Here is a 21,689-nt window from a genome sequence, read left to right as displayed (position 1 = left end):
CTTACCTTCATAGTGGGTGAAGAAGTGGGGAGAAGGAGAAAATTTAGAACTGAAAATAAAATAAAATTGAATTTAAAAAAAGAAAAGAGCCTAGGTATAGACCAACATCTCACACCATACATCAAGACATGGTCAAATTGGGTACATGATTTAGACGTAAAAGGTGATACCATAAGCAAATCAGGAAACCATGGAATAGTTTACCTGTCAGATCTGTGGATAATAGAAGAATTTATGACCAAACAAGAGACAGAATTATGAGATGTAAAACTGATAAATTTGATTATATTAAATGAAAAAGTCTTTGTATAAACAAAACCAATGCAACCAAGATTAGAAGGAAAGCAGAAAGCTGGAAAAGAGTTTTTACAGCAAGTATTTTTGATAAAAGCCTAATTTCTCAAATATATAGAGAATTGAGTCAAATTTGTAAGAATACAAGTCATTCCCCAATTGATAAATGGTCAAAGGATATAAACAGGCAGTTTTCAGACAAAGAAAGCAAAGCTATCTATAGTGATATGAAAAAATGTTCTAAATCACTATTGACTAGAGAAATACAAATTAAAACAGAGGACAAGTTCTCATAAGAATTGCAAATACTAACAATATATTAAATTAATTAATTAACCTAATTAAATTAATTAAATTTAATTAAATTAAACAATATATTAAAGAATGATCCAAATGGGAAACATATAAATCAAAACTACTCTGAGGTTTTACCTCACATCCAGCAAGTTGGCAAAGATAGTAAAAAATAGAAATAGTCAATGTTGGAAGGGTTGTAAAAAAGAGAGGCAAACCAATGCACTGTTAGTGGAGCTACAAAGTGGTCTGATTATTCTGGAAAGCAATTTGGAGTATGCAAAGTCTACTATGTGCTAAGCATTATACTAAATGCCAAGGGAGATATAAATTTCAGATAAAACATTGTCCCTGCCTCACAGAACTTACAGTGTAGAAGAGAGAAATGATAAACTCAAATATCCATAAAACCTAACTGTAGAAGGCAGGTACAGACAAAGTGTTATATGACAACATCCAAAGGGAGAAAAGGTCATTGGCATGGTCAATTATATGGGAAATCTTCCTAAAAATGGCATTTAAGTAGGACAGGAATTCAATAGTAGGAGTACAGTTGTACCCAGAAATGTTTTCATCTGGTTGGGGCAGGGGAGGGAAGAGAGGAAGCTCCCAGAAGACAGTCTAATAGTTGGAAGGATTGGGGGAGATGGTAGCCAGATAGAATAAAAGAGTCAAAGGAAGGACTGTGTAGGCTTGAAGATAACAAAGCACATTTGTAGGCAAAAGAAAAAGAGCAGAAACACTAAAAGTACATGAGAAAGTAGGGATGATTGCTATGGCAAGGTCTTTTTTTAATTTTTTTTCATATTTTATTACTTAATATTTTAGTTTTCAACACTGATTTCCATAAGATTATGAGTTACAAATTTTCTCCCCATTTCTACCCTCCCCCCCACTCCAAAATGGCATATATTCTGATCGCCTCATTCCCCTGTCAGCCCTTCCTTCTGTCACCCCACTCCCCTGGCCTTTTCCCTTTTCCCCTTACTTTCTTGTAGGGCAAGACAGATTTCTATGTATGGCAAGGTCTTAAAGGAAGCGGAAGAAAATGGCATTAGGGGCACATGTGAGGGAATTTAGAAATGGTGATGCCAAGAAGTTCTAAGTACAAAGGTCAGTGAGGTAGTTCCTCTGAATGCTCTCAATCTTTTCAATGAAACAAGGAAGTTAGGTCAGTTGTTCTTGGAGGTTTGAAGAAAGGAAAAGGTTTATAACAGTCACTGTAAGAACTAAGAAAGCGAATCAATGGGAACATAAGACTGCCAAGCTCAGTGAGGATCCAACTAAAGTTATATAGTATAAATTTATAGTCAATGTAATCAGCTTTAAGTCACTCACTCTTTGTCAGTGTTTCCAAGAGTAATTGGCCATGAGATACTTTGGGACTTGGAAAAAGACTGAACTGCCCTAGGGGCGTGGAGCACATGATCCCCAGAATATAAAAAGGATAGCTGTGACACTTTGAAGCAAAATAGAGGCAATTACACCTATTCTTATGCCCAAAAATCATTACACATCTTTTTTGATTATATAATTCCAACCCTGGGGTGTATGGGGTGTTCGAGAGAGGACTTGTATCTCTGGTTGGGGGGTTGCTCATCCACCTCTGGTGTCTACTGCCACCCAGCTCTCTCGTGTGGCTCCAAGAAGCTGCGGCATGGGCAGTGGCCACACAGCAGCTACATCCTGGTAAACCATCTTGGCAGATGGGCCAAACCAGGCTGACAGTAACCAGTGAACCTCAAACCCATCACTGAGTTACTGGGGTATCTACCGCAAGCATCTGAAGATTTCCCTAGTGGAACAGGCAGATGTTTCAAACAAAATGTTTCAACAGGCCATGAAGGCAGAGGAAGCAGGTGCCATGGAGCGCTTAGAGTTTGGTCAGACACCAAAGAAACCAGGTCCACATCCAGAGTCATTGTCAATTGTCTTCACTTTTGTCTTGGCTCTGGGCTCTGATGACTCTAGAAGAGAGTAAGGCTGATGACTTCAAGCAATTCTGCCTCACTTGAATCTAATTTAAATATGAGTCAAAAGGGATCACCCGTACCATTTTTTCTATTTTACTACATTATTTTACTATTTAATCATTTTATCATTTTATTATTTTACTGTCTTATTTTACCTGCCTCAAAGGCCTGTGGCAAAGGGCTACTGAGGAAGCAGCAGGTGCAGATACACCAGGAACTGTAGTTACAACCCTGGGCAAAGGTGGCCCAGGCCACTCAGTCCTCTTTTCACTGGACTGAAGGAGCAATGGGATTTGGCAGCCCCCTGGATGTCTGAGTAGCCTTTTTAAGGATCAAACTTCTTACCTCCTGGCCTGAGGAAGGAGCTAGAAAAGGTGCCCTAAAAATTGTCTCCTTCACCTAACCCTAGCCTGCTTACCACAGCAAGCAGGGATCCCATCCTGCAGTTGAAACACAAAAACATGTTCAAAAACTTTTGTGAAAATGATCACACAAAAGCTGATTGAAATCTTTCAGGTTATATGGCAGGATAAGGTTCCAGACACTAAGGTCCTTTCTCAAGGTGAACTGCCAAACATTAAAACTCTACTGCAGAGAGGTCAACTCCAATGGGCTGGCCACTTTGTTCAAATGCCAAAAACTGGCCAAGAGATTATTTTATGGAGGACTCACAAAAGGCAGGTGCTCATACGGTGGTCAGAAGAAGTGACACAAGGACACTCTCAAAGTCTCTGTGAAGAACTTTGGAATTGATTGTGAGACCTGAGAGACATTTGCACAAGACCCTCCAGCATGGTGTGCCTGTATCAAAGAAGGCAGTGTGCTCTATGAGCAAAGCAAAACTGCAGCAGGTCAAAAGAAACATGAGACACTCCAATTTAGAGACATCTCCACTCCAAATGTTCATATGGACTATCTATGCCCAACCTTTGGTAGAACCTTCCAAGCCTATATTGATCTGACCAGCCAGCATCAGACACACTGTACCTGGAGCCTGACATCATGATGTCATTTTGATCCTCTCTGAGCACTAAGGACAAACAACAACACTGCCTGCAATGTCTTAGAAGGAAAAATGATCAGCAGCACCGAAATTCTGACAGATCCCCATACGTATCATACTCAGGTTCCAAAGAACACTGTTTGGGAAACGCTGCTTTAAGTCTTGAAGTAGTGAATGCAATATTGTAGGAGTTCCAGCATAGTTCAGAAAAAGCCAGTTCAGGGCTGTAACGATGCTCATTTCTTACCTTTATCCCACCACTCTTAGCCTAGACAGTGCATGTTGTCCACTCACTCCTTGTTAGTCACTACTACTCAAGCCCTAACTCTACAGAAAAGTGTAATTTCTAGCCCCTGAATTCTATACTTTTTTTTTACATTTCAAGCTTCTCTTCTCCTAGGCTAGTCTAAGCCTGGTTTGTTGTTATAGTTTGTTTTGTTTTTAAGTTACTAGTAGATTTCCTCTCAACATGAAATGTAATCATAAGGTACACCAATAATGTAGAACATTCCTGCAAGGGCAAGGTGTACAAGTCTGAAGACTAAGAGTTTGGAAAAGGACTCCTTTAAGTAGAGGAATGCTTTATAATGTAATAGAAAAAATAGTCACACCTGAGACTCTTAAATCTTAGTACAATTCCAGCCCCGCCATCAACTGTGACCCCTTGGGCCAGTCATTTAATTTGTCCTGGCCTCCGTAAAATAAGAAGGTGGGTTCAAGTCCCAGCTCATATACTTACAACTTGTATGACTTTAGGCAAGTCACCTTATGCCCCTCCCCGGGCTTCAGATTCCACATAAGTCAAAAGAGGGGTAAAATTATATCGCCCTCCAATTTTAAGTCTGTAAACATTTGGAACAGATGTTCTTGAAGCTCCTTCTATCTCAACACTCTAGGATTCCAAGATAGATAATAAAAGAAATAACCTTCTTAAAAAAAAAAAGGCTGGCAGTTTTCAGAGGAAGAAATTAAAGCTATCCATAGTCTCATGAAAAAATGCTCTAAATCACTATTGATTAGAGAAATGCAAATCAAAACAATTCTGTGGTACCACATCACACCTATCAGATTGGCTAACATGACAAAACAGGAAAATGATCAATGTTGCAGAAGCAGTAGGAAAATCGGAACACTAATGCACTGCTGGTGGAGTTGTGAACTGATCCAACCATTCTAGAGAGCAATCTGGAACGATGCCCAAAGGGCTATAAAATTGTGCATACCCTTTGGTGCAGCGATACCATTTCTAGGGCTGTATCCCAAAGAGATCATAAAAAAGAGAAAAGGACCCACATGTACAAAGATATTTATAGTAGCTTTTTGTGGTGACAAAGAATTGGAAAATTGAGGGTATGCCCAACAATTGAAGAATGGCTGAACAAGTTGTGGTATATGAATGTAATGGAATACTATTGTGCTATAAGAAACGATAAGCTGGCAGACCAGAAAAACCTGGAAAGACTTATATGAACTGATGCTGAGTGAAGTGAGCAGAACCAGGAGAACATCGTACATAGTAACAGCCACACTGTGCAATGACTGACTTTGATAGACTCTGCTCAGCAATGCAAGGATCTAAGACAACTCCAAAAGACTTATGATGGAAAATGCCATCCACATCCAGAGAAAGAAATATGGAGTCTGAATGCAGATGAAAGCAGACTATTTGCTCTCCTCTTCTTTTGTTGTTTTGTTTTGCTTCTTCTTTCTCGTGGTTCCTCCCGTTAGTTCTAATTCTTCTTTACATCATGACCAATGTGATAATATGTTTAATATGAATGTATAAGTAAAGCCTATATTAGACCTCACACTGTCTTGGGGAGGGGGGAGGAGAGGGAGCGGGAGGAAATTTAAAACTCAAAATCCTATGGAAGTGAATGTTGAAAACTAAAAATAAATAAATAAATTACATTTTAAAAAAAGACTGGGTTGTTGTTTTATTACTGTAATATGATCCTATTGCTGCCATTTCCTTTTAAAGGGGAGAACTGCTCTAATGTTAGTATCTCAACCTTGCAATATGCAGACTAAAACCAGCAGTGAAACTATTGTGTGTTTTTAATTCTATAAGTAACAACAGTATAAATATTAATTGAAGAATTTACATTAAGTGACTTATTATCTTAATAAGATAAATATACAACCAATACTTCAAAACCTGTTTCTCCTTTGCTCAATTATATTTTATGGCAATAACTAATAATAAAATTAAGACAACAGACATTCTTGTATCCAAGATACCACAGTGATAGTTTGCTTCTATAAATAAGAATAAAGAAAATAGAGCAAACCCCATTCAACCCATCATGAAGCTTTAACTGAACTGAATCTCATGGAATATAGCCCAGAATCACTGAATTTCTTTGGGCCTCATTTCCTTCATCAGTAAAACAAGAGAGTTGAATTACATCTCTGAAGTCCTTTTGAGCTATAAAATTCAATAATTCTATTGAAAAAAAGAAAAAGCCCTCTAAGCACTGAGGAAAAATAGCCAAAAAGTTTAACACTGCAGGAGCAGGTCAGCCATGGGGTTGGCTGGCAGAATTAAGGTTATTGATTAAACTAGCTTCAAATTTGTCCTAATTCTATGAGAAAGAAGATGAAAGCCATGACAGTGAAGGACAATATGATACATGATGTGGGTATAGCAGACAGTAATAGAGAAATCCACAGTACCACTAGCAGCCATGGGTCCCTTAGTGCAGTAACCAAGAGGCCCACCTACTCTCAATACACTGGACTATAAAGAAGGTTAACCTATGTTCAATTTATCCCTTTTAATGAAGTGAGGAAGTATATAATGCATTTTAGAAAGATTTCCTTAAGAATTGTTTTGTTACCTAAAGTGATAAACTTTACCTAAGAAGAAACTTCATTAATTAGCTTCTTTACCAACACTTGATAACTGAGGCATCGCTATGTACAAGCAAAGCAAAACTCAGACATGTAAAAGTGGTGTTTACCTCTTCTGACATAAAAGGACAAACTCATCTATTTTCAGGAATGATATTTAAGCAGCTTAAGTTCACTACTAACCCTAGCTTTGTTTTGAAAAAACCTATGAAGTATCACAAAGTTACAGTACCTTGTAAAGAAGTTAGTCAATGGTCCCAATATTTTCAATTTGCTATCCACTTCTGTTTCTACGCCACAGGCATGAAGGTTTTGATCACTGATTTCTTTTGAAGAGTTTAATGTAATATCTGAAAAATGAGCTTCATCATTCTCAAGAGTCACAATTGCACTCGAATTACTGGTGACCACCAAGTCTAAGATATCTTCATTACTAACAGATAAGGTTGTGGACAGTTCGGTGCTGAGACTTGATACACTGCATACAGAGATATCATCACTTCGAGTCAGAACCTTAGAGGTGGGACTGTAGAGCTTCACTGTGTCATATCCAGTTCTTGGGAAAGTAGAAGACTTCCGTACACGATGTTCCTGCTCAGTGTTTGTGGAAAGAGGAGGTACATACGGTGGGAGCGTGCCTGCACTCTGAAAAGTTCGATCAGGGACAATTTCTGGCTCAGATGGTTTTCTTTTAACATTTAACACGCTGCAGTGGACAGGTTCTGGGTCCCCTATTTCCAGGGTTGGAATGCCTGAATCCACTGATTTAAGGCTATGTCTATCATCTAAATCACTGAGTTTCAACTTAGGTTTATAATCAGACAATGAAAGGGATCTAGGGGTCTTTACATTCAAACATTGAAGATTCTGAACATGATTGCCTGACCTCTCGTCCAGAACTTTCATCGAGCTGAAGCCATTTGTTGAAGTGGAAAGATTCCCGTCGGTCATCTTGGTCCAAGAAGTAACTAGATAAAAGAGTAAGGTTAAAGAAATAAGATGTGAACAGACACAGTACCTTACCCTCTAATTACAAAACCCCATTTCTTCCTCTCCTAATCATTCCTATTCCACACAAAACCCTGCATACCCAACCCCTTGATTTGGACTACAAGATAAATCACCAACATATATCCCCTCCTCCCCAAATGTATGGCCAGACTGAAATGCATTACCAACAGAATACCACATTACTAATACATTTGAGACTAGTCAAATTAGACGTTTTTACTCCCTGGCTATTTCCTTAGCAATCACTTTGCCAGCTGGACCAGACACATTCTAGATGATTTCAATTTGTTAAGTTTTGGAATTCTCACTCTACAGCCCCCACCATCCTGACTGGTGAGGGCCTCTCCTGGTCAGCTCCAGCCATATTGGACTTGATTCCCAGACTATCTTTTCTCTAGCTGCTTTTAAGATGCTCCACCTTCCTCCCCCTTCCCAGTTCTAGAACCATAATCAATTAAATACTGTCACTGCTAATGGAAAGAGTGCGTCAACCTACTATCTACAGCTTCAATCGATATCTCTGTACCTTTTCAAATTAAAAACCCCTCCCAAGCCACCATTCTCCTATATGTGCTGCCTACTTCTATTAAATTAATAGCAGATTGGAAGCAAGAACTTGTCTCTACTTTTGTACTTGCATCTCCAGCATTTACCACAGTCCTGGGCACAGAGTAAGCAATTAATAAATGTTTTTTCAATCATTCCTTGTCATAACTTCTGAAAAGCTATTTCCAATTCAGGAGGTCATATTTTAAAGGTATATACAGGCTATTTTAATGGTGACAAAAAGGTGAAAGGATGCTAAACTGGGGAATGGCTTAACAAGTTGTAGTATATGAATGAGATGGGTATACTATTGTGCTGTAAGAATTAATGAGGTGGATTGTTTCAAAAAACACCTGGAAGAACTTATATGAACTGATACAAAATGAAGAGAAATATTGTAAAGATAATTAACTGTGAAAGATTAGTAATCCTGATCAATACAATAATCCACCATAACTCTAAATGACTTATGATGTAAAATGCTATCCAACTCCAAATAAAGAACTGATGGTCTCAAAGTGCAGATTGAAGCATTTTCCCCCTTATTTTTTTGTTTTTTTCAAACATGGCTAAGGAAAATATGTTTTATGTGACTTGATGTGTATAATGGGCATCATATTTCCTGCCTTCTCAAGCTGAGGGATAGAGAGATGGAGAAAGAAAGAAAACTTAGAATTGAAAATAATTTTTTAAATAATGGTATATGCAGGGAAATTTGAGAGATTCATATGAGAGAAATTATGGGATAGGGAATAAATAAAAAATATGGAAAGTGAGAAAAAAGTGAGTGAAAGAAATTAGAGCTTATAGGAATGAGTCACGGTAATAAGCACTGCTTAGCCCACAAGAGAATACTCAAAGTTGATAAGTACAAAATATTATTATAAAGATATGTGATCATAAATCAGCAACTCAGGGCTAGAGGGGATCTTAGAAATCATCCAGTTCAACAATCTTGTATTCATGGAATAGTGTGAAAACCAGTCTGATCAGCGTAGGTTTGGTAGAAATGGGAAATTATAGACTGGGTATGGGGCAGAGCACTTTTAAAATTGAATAATGTTATCTCATTTGATCCTCACAATAATCCTGTGAGAAAAAGTGTTCTTCTGTCACTACTTTATAGATAAGGAGACTAAAGCTGAGAGAGATTAAATGATTTGTCCAAGGTCACCTAGTAGGAAGGGTCAGAAGCAGCACTGGAACCCACATCTTCCTGACTCCCAATCCAGGGGTGCATCCAATACAAGAGGTCCTTGATAACCTGAGATTTGAGTACTGCCATGGTAGGAAATAGGGAGCTATTATGCCTCTATAGAAGGGGTTGTAGTCCTACTCCAGTCTTTCATTATGGTATGGATATATGGGCTTAAAGACTGAGTCAATGGAGTACAAGTTCCACCAAGGTACAAAGACTTCCAGTTTACTTCCAGTGACCTGTGTCTATCCTCCAAGAGCCAGCTGGCCACAGCTGAGAGAGGCAAATAATCACCACAAGCTGAGTGAGTGATGATGAATTTTTGTCACCACACCAACTCATGAAGCCCATCCACTAAGCCATAGAGATGTTACAATATGAAAGAAGATGGAATGATAAGATCACAGATCTTTTAAGTATTAAGGTATAAAAATATTTGTGTCACGGCAATTTGATTTGAGGCATTTGATTTTTCCCCCTACTAAATTACAGATTTCATGAGGAAAGGCACTACCTCTTAGATATCTTTCCATAAGCCCCCACATCTTCTCAACTAGCTAGTTTTGCACATAATAGAGGTGCTTTTAAAATGACTGCTAAGATGAAATGAAAAACAATGAAACAATGCTTTCATCTGAAACTAAACAAATTACTGATCTTCCTCTGCCAAGCTAATTTAACTTTTCAACTATCCTATTTCTATTAATTGTATCACCATTCTTAGTATCGCTCATGATTCAACCAACATTTATTGAGCTATTCAAGAAAAGTAACTAAGTTATCCATACCCTTTTACCAGACGTACAACAACGAAATAAGAAACAGAAACAAAAGTCTAACAAATGCAAAATAATCATAGCAGTAATCTATTCAGTAATAGAGAACTGGCAACAAAATGAGTGTCCACTGATTAAGGAATGACCAAAAAAACTATGGTATATGAATGTCATGGAATATTACCATGCAATAAGAAGTGATGAAAAATATGTAGAAACATGGAAAGAACTGTATGGAATAGTATAAAGTGAAACAAAATGAATCAAGAGAAAAATATGTTATGTCTACACTCTAAATGAAAAGACCACTTAAGTAGAAGCTGAATTCTAAGTAACAGAAAAACCAGTGAGGGCTTCACATAGACTTCCTCCTTAATGGCAGAGATGGGGAACTAGGAAGACAAAATACCCTAGGCACTGTCAGACACACTGTGTCAGATAGTTTTGTTTAATTGTTTCTTCTTTGTCATAAGGGAGAGTTTAATCTGGAAGGGAAGGGCAAGAAACTGTGATATAAAGATGAACAGTAACAATATAACATTGAAATATACTTACTGAGCATCTACTACAGATGAAGGGCTGAGGGAAGTCTGAAGGGCATTGAAACATAGTACCACCTTCCAGAAGTGGATCAGAATCTAGTAGAACAGCAGTTCTCAAATTTTGGGGAATCTCTTTATGCTCTTCTTAGGAATTAGTGAGGATCACCAAAAGAGCTTTTGTTTATGTATATTACAGCTATCAATATTTATTGTATTAGAAATTAAAATGTCTTAGAATTATTATGAAAATAGTCCTGAAAGGGTTTCCTGCACCACACTTGGAGAACCACTGTAGTAGAAGATATGCATAACTACAATTTGAACCAGTATCCTACTAAGTGCACTGGGTAGGTCACAGTGACGTGAGAATAGCGGGTAGGGGTACAGAAGAGGAACAGGGAGACCAGAAAAGTAAATAGTAGACATGTAAGTAGCATGTAAAAAGTACCTAAGTACCTAAAAGTACCTAAGACAGGTACAAAGTACTAAGAGTTCAAATGAAGGCACTCCCAGGTTTGAAATTTTGGAGTTACCTTTGACTCTGTCACTGATTGCAGTCATCTCTTACCTTCAAATACCTCTCTAATTCCCTCTTCTCCATTTCTACCAACATATCGTCAACTCAGCCCTTCATTACCTCACTCTTACCTTATAGAGTTCTTCCTGCCTAGTCTCCTTACACTCAGTCTTTCCCAACCCTAAGTGCCTTGAATGCTATACCTGTATTGATATTTCTAAGAACTCACAGTGACTCCCTATTTTCTAACACAATCAATCCAAATACTCCTCTGCCTAGGTTTTCAAGGCTCTTCCTCATATCTCAGGATATTAGAATCTCTCCTTTCCTTTAAGTCTCAACTCAGATGCCACTTCTGTAAAGCCTTCTCTGACCTTTCTCTACTTCCCTCATTCCTCAACGAAGGAGATCTCTCCCTCCTAAGATTTCTCAGGGCACTTTTCCCCAAATCTTACCTTTGATTTAAAGATGGAAGGAAAGAAAATGAAAACTTTTTAATGCCAGCTATGGGCCAGGCAATGTGCTAAGCACTTTACAAATATCTCGTGAGGGAGATTGAGATACCTGTATAGTTATCTGTCTTCATTGTTAGGATGGAAGCTTCTCATTAACAGGGTTCATGTCATATCTGACTTTGTCTTGTACTTTGTATACAATAAGCATTTAATAAATATGTTGACTTGATTTGAAATCAGCTAAGTAATATAAGCATTTTTATCCCTGATCTATGGAAGAGGAGACACTGGCCCAAGTCACATGGTAAATAAGTGGCAAAGTCAGAACTCTGCATCTAAGTAATACAGTGGATAGAGTACCTGGCCTGGAGTGAGAAGGACTTGAGTTCAAATCCAACCTCAGACATTTACTAGCTCTGTGTTTCCTTATCTGTAAAATGAGCTGGAGAAGGAAATGACAAACCACTCCAGTATCTTTGCCAAAAAACTCCAAAAGGGGTCACAAAGAGTTGGACAAGACTAATCAACAACAAAAAAAGATAGGACTTTACAACCTTGTCTTCAGACTTAAGGTTCAATGTTCTTTTCACCCTACAACTGTGCTTCTCAAAACAAAACCAATTTCCAATGTTACAGATAACAGCAATATAGACAATCCTTTGAAAATGTCCATTCATTCAAGAAACATTCACTGAGTACCTACTACAAACAAAATGCTGCTCTACCTACTATAAGGAATACCTTATGGAAAACGAAGAAGATTCAGTGACTGCTCCAAGGAAGTTACAGCCAAGTTGGCTTAAGACATACTGTACACATGTAAACAGTCTATTGTACCTAAACTAGTTATCTCCTGACAATCCTATATGTCCAACAGAGTTTTTACTCACAAGATGATGATGAAAAACCTTATAGTTCAAAATTATTATTTACTCCTTTGCTCCTCAAAAGTAATTACTGTGTATCACCTTTCTGTCTACCCAGCAGCTAGCAATGCTGTCAACGAAGTAAATATTGGAGATAAGACATCAATCTTTGATAAATGTAAATTATATCAATGCCTAATTTTCTGTTAATAAAAATTTCCAGGTTAAAAAAAGCTTCTACACAAGACTATAAAAGCAAAGCCTTCAAAGGGCAAAATACTGCATGTCTACCTGCATTTCTTTCCATAACTGTCAATCATCATCTTGACTCAGAGGATATCTTCTTTCAAAACTGCTAATTAATGGCCAGAAAAAAAGTAAATAACCTTAGTCAAATCCAGAAAAATAAGACTTCCTCTTGGCCCCAAAAGGTAGAACTAAGATCAGTAAACAGAAATTAGAAGCAACCAGGTTTCAGCTCAACCTAAGGAAAAACAGCTAGGCCCTCAGCTCTTCAAGCCCAGTGACTTCCTAATGGCTCAAAGTCTTTAAGCAAAGGCTGAATGACTTCTCGTGGACATAGTAAAGAGTCCTCAACCAGAGAATGTAAAGTTAGATTTCAAGGCATCAATAAACCTTGGGGGGGGGGGAAGGGAGGCCAGGGCAGGAAATTGCATTGTAATTTCAATGTCATTTATATCTTTTGTAATCTCTGTATATTTTATTTTATGAATTTAAAAACATAATTCTGAGAAGGGGTCCACAGGTTTCACCAGATTGCCAGAGGGGTCCATGTAGCAAAAAAGGTTAAGAACCTCTTGTCCAGGGGATTTGTGGGTTAAGACTAGAAGAACGTTATGGGATATAGGAGAGAAACTGGACTTGTGATTTCACTGGTATAAGGAATTTAAGGGTGAGGAAATTTCCTTGACCAATGCACACCATCACTGTCTTTTCAACTTCTATTCTTAGAGGAAAACCTAGAGCCCACAGAGGTTAAGTCACTTGCCCAAAATATAATCAGTATATGCCAGAAACAACATTTGAACTCCAAGGCCAGCTCGCCATGCACTACACCATGCTTCTTTTCATGATATGGCAGCCAAGAAACACGATGCAATCTTGGACTGTTTTAGGAAAAGTAAATTACTCAGAACTAATGGAGGGATTTTCTTCCTGTATTCTACCCTGATCAGACCACATCTTGAGTATGGTGTTAAACTGTGGAGGTTCTATTTTAGAAATGACATTACTAAGCCAGAAAACATCCAAGAGAGTGCAACGAAAATATGAAACTACTGAACAGACAGCACGGCATAGCAAAAAGAATACTGGATTGAGAGTCAAAGGAGATGAGTTTGCAACCTACCTTTCACTTACTACCTGTGTTCCTGATGTCTCTTAATTCTAGAGACACAGAGGTAGGGAACTTGTGGCCCTCTAGGTCCTCAAGTGTGGCCCTTTTACTGAATCCAAACTTCACAGAACAAATCCCCTTAATAAAAGGATTTGTTCTGTAAAACTTGGATTCAATCAAAAGGTTGCATCCAAGGACCTAGAAGACCACACGTGTCCTCGAGGGTGCAAGTTCCCCACCCCTGTATTTACTGCCTTTCCTCTGTCAATTATTCCCAATTAATCCTTTACATAGTTTGTGTTAGCATGCTGTCTCCCCCATTAGACTGTGAGTTCAAGAGCAGGGACTGTCTTTGCCTTTCTTTGTATCCCCCAGTACTTACTAGCACCGTATGTGGCACACGGTAGGTGCTTAGTAATGTTTACTGACTGACTACATGACCATGAGCAAAAACAATCTTTTTGAGTCCTAGTTTCCTAATCTATAAAAATTCCCTTCCTGCCCAATTTATTAACTTACTCAACTCCCAATCTGCACCTTTCCTCCATGCTAGCCACACAAAGGGATCACCATACACCTGATCTCATCATCATCATAATCTACAAGGGGTTAACCTCCAGAACCCTGAAATTGACATTCCTACATCAGACCATAAGCTCCTGTCCTTCTGATCCCTCCTGTCCTCAATGCAACATCCAACCACTTCACCTCCTCTTGTTTTCCTAGATCATCAACTCTGTCCTGTCTTTTAAATCTTCAAAATCTCAACCCTTTAGTTAAACCAGCTCATCTTTACACTGTGCTAGACCCTTTAATCCTCTCTGTCCAATGGCTGGTCATGTCTTTCCTGACCAAAACTGTGGATTATTCCCTAAACCTTGTCTTCTCTGCTTCTACTCATATCCTGCTTAACACAGATGAAATCACACAAGCATGCTCACTGGTTCCATGATAAATTTCTTATCCAATCTCAACTGAGTCATCTTCGATTCTTCATTCCCACTAATGCCCACATCTAATAAGTTACCGAGTCTGTCAATTCCACTTTCTCAATATCTTTTACATTTGTTCCCTTCTCTTCACTCACACCACAACTATACCAATCCAGGCTCTCATCACCTGTCACCAGAACTACTACAATAGCCTCCTAATCGGTTGCCAGACCTCCAGTCTCACCCTTTTCCAAATCATCCTTCCCATAGCAGCCAAATTTATTTTCCTCATATCTCCATCTGATGATGTCATGCCTTTGCTTTAAAAAAAAATCTTACAGGGCTTACCATTTCCTCTAGGATAAAATGCCAACTCCACAATTGGCATTTTTAGAGCTCTTTCACAATCTGGCTCCAGCCTATTATTCCCTCTCATTCTACACTCCAGTCAAATTGAACTTCTTGGTGTTGCTAGTATACAACATTCTATCTCTTATTACTGTGCTTTTTCCCCCTTTCTTTCTTCTTTTTTTCTTAAAAGAGGCAATCAGAGTTAAGTGACTTGCCCAGAGTCACACAACTAGTAAGTGTGTGAGGCTAGATTTGAACACAGGTCCTCCTAACTCTACTCACTGCAGCATCTAGCTGCCCCCATAGCTGTCCTCCATTCCTAGAATTTTCTCCCTCCTCACCTGTCCTTTTGGAGCTCCCAGACCCCTGCAAGGCTCAGCTCAAGAGCCACCTCCTTCAAGAGGCTTTTCTTAAGTTTCTCCAGTCCTCAGTACCACCTCAAAATCACTGTAAATTTGTTTTGTATAAATACTGCACTTACTTTTCTGTGAAAATGTATCTTGATGGTAGAATATATGCTCCTTGAGAACAAGAACTGTTACTTTTCTATTACTATATCACCATCTCCTACTATAGTGCTTGGCACATAGTGGCTTAATAAATATTTGTGGCTTAAAGAGAATCTACTACACAGCCTCTAAGGCTTTTTCCTAGGCCTAAACCGATGATACATGTCACAAGTAGATCAGTAGAAGATACTGGAAATGCTTAGCCTGGAGATGTGAAGACTTGAGAGAACCCTCATCCATCCACCCATCCATTTGAGCTAGTTATTGTCCTACATGTTTTCTTCCTTTTGTGACAAACCTCCTTGAAAAGGTGGTGAATAATAGCTACCTCCACTTCCTTTCCTCTCACTCTCTTCTTAACTACAACAATCTGACTTCCAAACTCATTGTTCAAACACATCTACTCTGTCCAAAGTTACTAATGATCAATTCTTAACTGCTGACTTTCCTCAAGCCTCATCCTTCTTGTCCTCTCTGCAGCCTTTAACACTGTCAATCATCTGCTCTTCCTTGATATTCTCTTCATTTTCGACACTCCTCTTTCCTAGCCCTTCTCTTCCCTCTTTGACCACTCTTTTGCTGGATCTTCATTCAGGTCATGCCCATTGATAGTGGATACCCACAGGGCTCTATCCTGAGCTCTCTTCTCTTACTGTACTAAATCACTTGGTGATATCATCAGCTCCCATTAAATTATCATCTCTATGCTGATGATTCTGAACTCTCTTTATCCAGCCCTAACCTCTCTGCTGACCTCCAATCTTGAATCTTCAACAACATATTAGACATCTCAAACTGGATATCTAGAAACATCTTAAACTCAGTATGTTCAAAATTAACTCATGATCTGTCCCCCAAACCCCTACCCTCTTCCTGACTTACCTATTACTGTACTACTATCTTCCCAGGCTCCCAATCTAGGTGTCATCCTTAACCCCTCACTCTCTCTTCCTCTCCACATCCAATAGTTGCCGAGGCCTGTCAATTTCACCCTGGTAACATCTCAGGTATGCCCCCTTCTCTCCTCTGGCACTGCCACCATCCTAGTCCAGGGCCTCGATCCCCTCACAACTGGACTGTTGAAACAACCTTCTGGTTGGTCTCCCTGCTATAAGTCTCTCCCCACTCCAGTCCAACTTGTACTGAGTTGTCAAAATGATCTTCCTAAAGTGCAGGTCTGACCAAGATATACCCCCCTACTCAATAAACCCCAGCAGCTCCCTAGGACCTCCAAGATCAAATATAAAATCCTCTGCTTGATGTTCAGAGCCCTTCATCACCTGCTCTCTCCCACCTTTCCACACTTTCATACACACACCTCCTCCCCCTGCCCCCCATGAACTCTGCCACGAAGTCACACTGGTCTCCTTGCCATTCCTCAAATACTCCAGGCATTTCCCCTAGGTGCCTACCATGACTGTAATGTTCTCTCTCCTCATCTCTGCACCCTGATGTCTGGACCTCCTTCAAGTTGCTAAGTCTAGGGCTTTCCCTTCATTGATTATTTCCAAATTATCCTGTCTGTACCTTGTTTGTACATAGTTATTATCATGTTTTCTCCTCATAAGACTGTGAGCACCTTAGAGATCAGGCACTGCCTAGTTTTGACTCTCAAGCACCTAGCACGGGGCTAACTTAGCACAGAGGAGACACATAATAAGTGATTATTGACATACTGGGAGCTGTCTTCAAGTATTCAAAGGGCTTTTATATGGAGAAGGAATTTCATTTCTTCTGCTTGGCTCTAATGCATATTTCAGGAGGTCAGTGAATTTGGATAGGAAAACTACAGCTTTATTTTTACTAACCTCTAGTTTAGCATTTCCTTCAGTTATGAATTTTTTAAAATTATTCTAAAGAGAATTCACCAGAATGTCAAAGTGGACCATGACACAAACAAGTTTAAGAATTTCTGCCCTAGGTAAACCAGGAGCACTAGCTTTAAGTTACAAAGAAGCAAATTTAGGTTTGATATGAGAGCAAAACCTCCTAACAATTAGAGCTATGTCAAAGTGGAGCAGGTTGCCTCAGAAGAGTGGTTTTCCTCTTACTAAAGAGCTCCAAATAAAGGCTGGATACTTGTCAAGTACGTTATAGAGGGAATTCTTATTCAAGCAGGAAGTAGACGAAAGAGCCTCTGAGATCCCTGCCAATTCTAAGACTCTAGAGTCAAAGGATTAATCCCAGGTCTACCCTGGACCTGGTATGTTTCCTGTGCCAAACAAATAATTTAACCTAAAGGTAACATCTCAGTTTCCAGCTCCATAAAATGCCATAAACCAGATTTCGGTAAATATGTAAAATAAAAGTTCTGAAACCAAAGCCAAGCTCCGATATCAGTTGGTGGGGGCGGGGAAGGAGAAATCACTGGATAGGGTTTCAAGGGCCAAAGGTTGAAAAAGGAGGTTCTCCTTCCTGAAAGGTTTTTAAGTACAGGCTGGAAGATCTTGACTGGTTTATACTGTGGATTCCTTTTGAGTATGGGTTGAGAGAAATGACCACTGAGTTCCTTCCCAATTGTCAAATTCTGTGATTTTAACACTATTCTGAAAACGCACATACATTTTTGTAAGCCTTAAGAACCCTGGAAATGTTTTACAATCTTTTCCTTACACAGAACACGAAGAAAATTCAAGTCTTACCACCAAAGTACAAATCAATTAAATGAAAAACTGAGATAATTATCCAGATAATTCACATTACAGAAAAACTCAACACATAAAACTTCCCTTTACCCAGTCTAGATATGGAAATGCCCCCACCGTCTATGCTAAACCTGCTTTCTAATCCAAATATGCACTTTCTAGATTTAAGAAGTAAATTCCTACATAGATTTTTTTCGGTTCTGCTGTCTTTGGATTTATATTTTAGAATGGAAGTTGTAGATTACTTGTTTTCTATTGGATAAGCAGTTTGCTAATTTACCAAGCTGAAGTTCTAGAGGAAGAGTTCTTAATCTTTTATGTGGCCCCTCTGGCAGTCTGATGCACATGGACCCTTCTCACAGTAATAGTTTTAAATGCATAAAATACACAGGATTACAAAACAAACCAATTATATTGAAATACAGATAACAAAGTAACTTTTTTTTAAGTTCACGGACTACAGGGTAAGAACCTCTGTTAAGAGTGACATAAGAATCCTTGCTCCTGAAACTATTATGTGTTAATGAGGAAGTTCTCAAATAGCTTTTAAAGTTTCAGCAACATTTTCCAAAGAAGGCTAAATATTCCCCAAATCTATTTATACCATTTGCTTAACAAATCCTATTAGCATAATGAAAATGTAATGCAAATGAAGGGCACAACTTTATTAGAGACTTAAAATTGGAGGAGGGAAGAATCCAAAGTAATGTTTTATTGTAGCTAATGAACCCTTCCATTTGGGCAGACTTGGGAAACTGGAACACAAGTCATTGGAGCGGGCTTCAGGATAAAAGAGGGTTCTAACAAACTGCTCATTTTATAGCATTAGAGATTTAGACCTGGAAAGGACCTTAGAGACCATTATGTCTGATAACATCATTTTACAGACAGAAATGTGAGGCCCATGGATGTTGCCACTTGCCCAAGGTCACCCAGCTTGTACGTGGGTGGAATGTGAATTAAGGTCTTTTTCTTCCAATTTTATGTATTTTTTTACTTTGAAAATAAATCATATTTTTATCTGGTTTACAAATACTAGATAAAAATGAGCACCTACATACACAATGTAGATTAGAAGGAGAGGACTGTACAGGAAAGAATGAATCTCTATTAGATTTGCTTTTGCTTTCCTTGTTAAGATTATAATAAATTGATCATGTCAATTTCCACCCTGTTCTGCCTGTCTGGGTTTCCTTCTGGCCTTCATTTTCTGTCAGGTCAAGGATAAACTGTATTCAACATGCCAGTTTGCAAGCTGCCCTTTTTGTCTAGGTTCTATGAACCCTTGTTTAATCAACATATCAGAAGCTGTCCTGCTTATCTGGGATTCCTTCTGGCCTTCTTTCTCTGTCAAGGGAGGTGGTGGGTGGGTGGGGATGTCTATTCACCATGTTATTTTTTTCCTAGCTATCCTGCTTATGTGAGATTCCTTCTGGCCTTCTATCTATGAACTTGTCTACTCAACATATCACTTTCCAAACTACCTTATTTGTCTAGGGCTAGGTTTTCTTCTGGCTTACTTTCTATGAACCTTGGTCTATTCAACATGTCACATGCTGTCCTCCCTGTCTAGGGTTCCTTTGGGTTTTTCCCCTCTAAGGGGAAGAATGGCAGTAATTTATTTAATTAAGCTATCCTGCTTATCCAGGATTCCTTCTGGCCTTCCTTCGTGGTCAACAGCGGGGTCTATTGCCCATATCACCTTCCAAGCTATCCTGTCCATCTAAGATTCCTCTTTCTTTATGAGGTGGGGGGGGGGGGAGAAGGGGAAGGAAAGATCCGTTCACCATGTCATTTTTTGAGCTATCTTGTTCATTTGGGATTCCTTCTATCTCTCTTGTCAAGGAGGAAGAGGGAAGGAAAGATCTGTTCACCATGTCAATTTCCAAGCTATCCTGATCATCTGGGATTCCTTCTATCCCTTTCGAGGAGGAGGAAGGGGATCTGTTCACCACATCACTTTTCAAGCTATCCTGCTCATCTGGGATTCTTCCTGGCGTTCCATCTATGAACCCTGGTCTACTCAAGGCGTCACTTTCCAGGCTGATCCGCCTGTCTGGGATTGCTTCTGGCCCTCTCTCTATCAAGGGGGGAAGGAGGAGGTGAAGTCTGCTAAATATGTCGTTTTACCCTGCTCTACTGCACATATTACTTTCCAAACCGTCCTGTTTATCTTGTGATTCCTTCTATCTCTATGGGGGGGTGGGGGGGGGGAGTCTGTTCACCAAGCCACTTTCCAAGCTATCCAGCTCATGGGGGATTCCTCCTGAGGAGGCATCGAGGATCCCTGGTCTACTGCCCATGCCACCTTCCAATGCCACGCTTGTCTGACTCCAGCGCCCGCCGCTGCAGCCCGCTCTCCCATCTCGGTTTGGGGGGAAAACAAACTTTTTCGATAAAAGAATCAACGAAGGGTCCCGGGGCAGCGTCCCGGCGGGCGCGGGGGCTCTTTACCTGGGAAGCCGGGCCCCGCGCTGCCCTCCAGCTCGGCCATCAGCCTCCGGGCTCCCTCCTCTAGCGGCTGTTGCTGTGGCTACCAGGGCCGGGAAGCGGCGGCGGCGGCGGCGGTGGCGGCAGCAGGTGGCGGAGGCGGCCGCAGAGGCAGCGGCTGAAGCCGGGAGGTGAGGCCATTCTCTTCTCCCTCTCCGGGCCCGCTAGGGGCGGCCGGCCCGCCTCCCCCGTCCCTCACCCTCCGGCCGGACCCCGAGGCTGCTCCGCCACCATCCTCCAAGGGCTGGGGGCGAGCCCCGAGCAACTTCTTAGGGAATTTTAAAAGAGAGTGGGAGAGAGAGGGAACGCGGGAGGGGGAGGGTGGGGGGGAAGAGGAAGAAGGGGTGGAGCAGGAGCAGCTGCCCGCCGGGCTTCCGCGGAGCAGGAGAAGGAAGCGCCTAGGCAGGTGCGCCCTCCCCGCAGCCCGCGGGGGTTCCAGGAACAGCCCCGAGCTCTCCGGCTCCGTCCGCTCCCTCCTACCCCCGCGGCCGCAGCTGCAGCCGCTACCTCAACCAAGCACTCCTCCCTCCGCGGCTCTTCCCAGAACGCCTCTCCCCCGCCCCTGCTCGGTGGGAACGTTTCTCACTGGTCCGCCAGCTTAGGGGCGAGGACTGCCTCTGGCCCCGCCCTAACACGCCGCGGGCAGTGACTTTTCCTCTCCCTCCCTTTTCCCCACCCTCTCTCCTCCCTCGCCCCGCCCCCCAGAATCCTGCGCCAGCGCGGCGCGGAAGGCCGACTGCGCCTCTAGGAACCGCGAAGCGCTAAAACCCGCGCGGAAGAAGGCGGTGCGGCTGACCCGCCCCTCCCCCCTTGCTGAGCCCCTGCGCCGCCCGGGCCTGCAGGAGGCGGGCGACGACGCGTTCCCCGCCCCCTTGCTTACCTGAACGTTTCCACCCGCAGCCATCTTGAGCGCCCGAGGCGGGGGAGGGGGAAGGAGGGGAAGGTGTGCGAGAGGGGAGCGCGAGCCCAGGCGAGGGGAGTCGCAGCGCCGAGTGCATCGATCGTGTTCACCTAAGCTAGGGGAGCGTGAGCCTGTGCAGTCCCAAGCGTGATTTGCTGGCCCTTGGGGAAGGAGAA

General features: G+C 40.9%; 1 protein-coding gene across 2 annotated transcripts in view; it reads right to left on the bottom strand.

Annotated features, from left to right (window-relative positions):
* TBC1D14 (TBC1 domain family member 14) overlaps positions 1-20,923 on the bottom strand; it is a 116,723-nt gene extending 95,800 nt beyond the window's left edge. The window contains exons 1-2 of one of the 2 annotated variants that reach the window (XM_036763057.1): positions 20,577-20,923; positions 6,650-7,385 (exon numbers count right to left, since the gene is read on the bottom strand). In XM_036763057.1, the coding sequence (XP_036618952.1) occupies positions 6,650-7,385; positions 20,577-20,616 (776 nt within the window). In that variant the 5' untranslated portion in view covers positions 20,617-20,923. The remainder of the gene's footprint in view (positions 1-6,649; positions 7,386-20,576) is intronic. The other variant, XM_036763056.1, reaches the window with a different exon arrangement.
* Between the last annotated feature and the right edge of the window lie 766 nt (positions 20,924-21,689).

Source organism: Trichosurus vulpecula, chromosome 6 (assembly GCF_011100635.1).
Source record: "Trichosurus vulpecula isolate mTriVul1 chromosome 6, mTriVul1.pri, whole genome shotgun sequence".
Lineage (NCBI taxonomy): Eukaryota > Metazoa > Chordata > Mammalia > Diprotodontia > Phalangeridae > Trichosurus > Trichosurus vulpecula.
The sequence above is the reverse complement of the archived record's forward strand: the minus strand, read 5'-3'. Positions and strand labels throughout refer to the sequence as shown.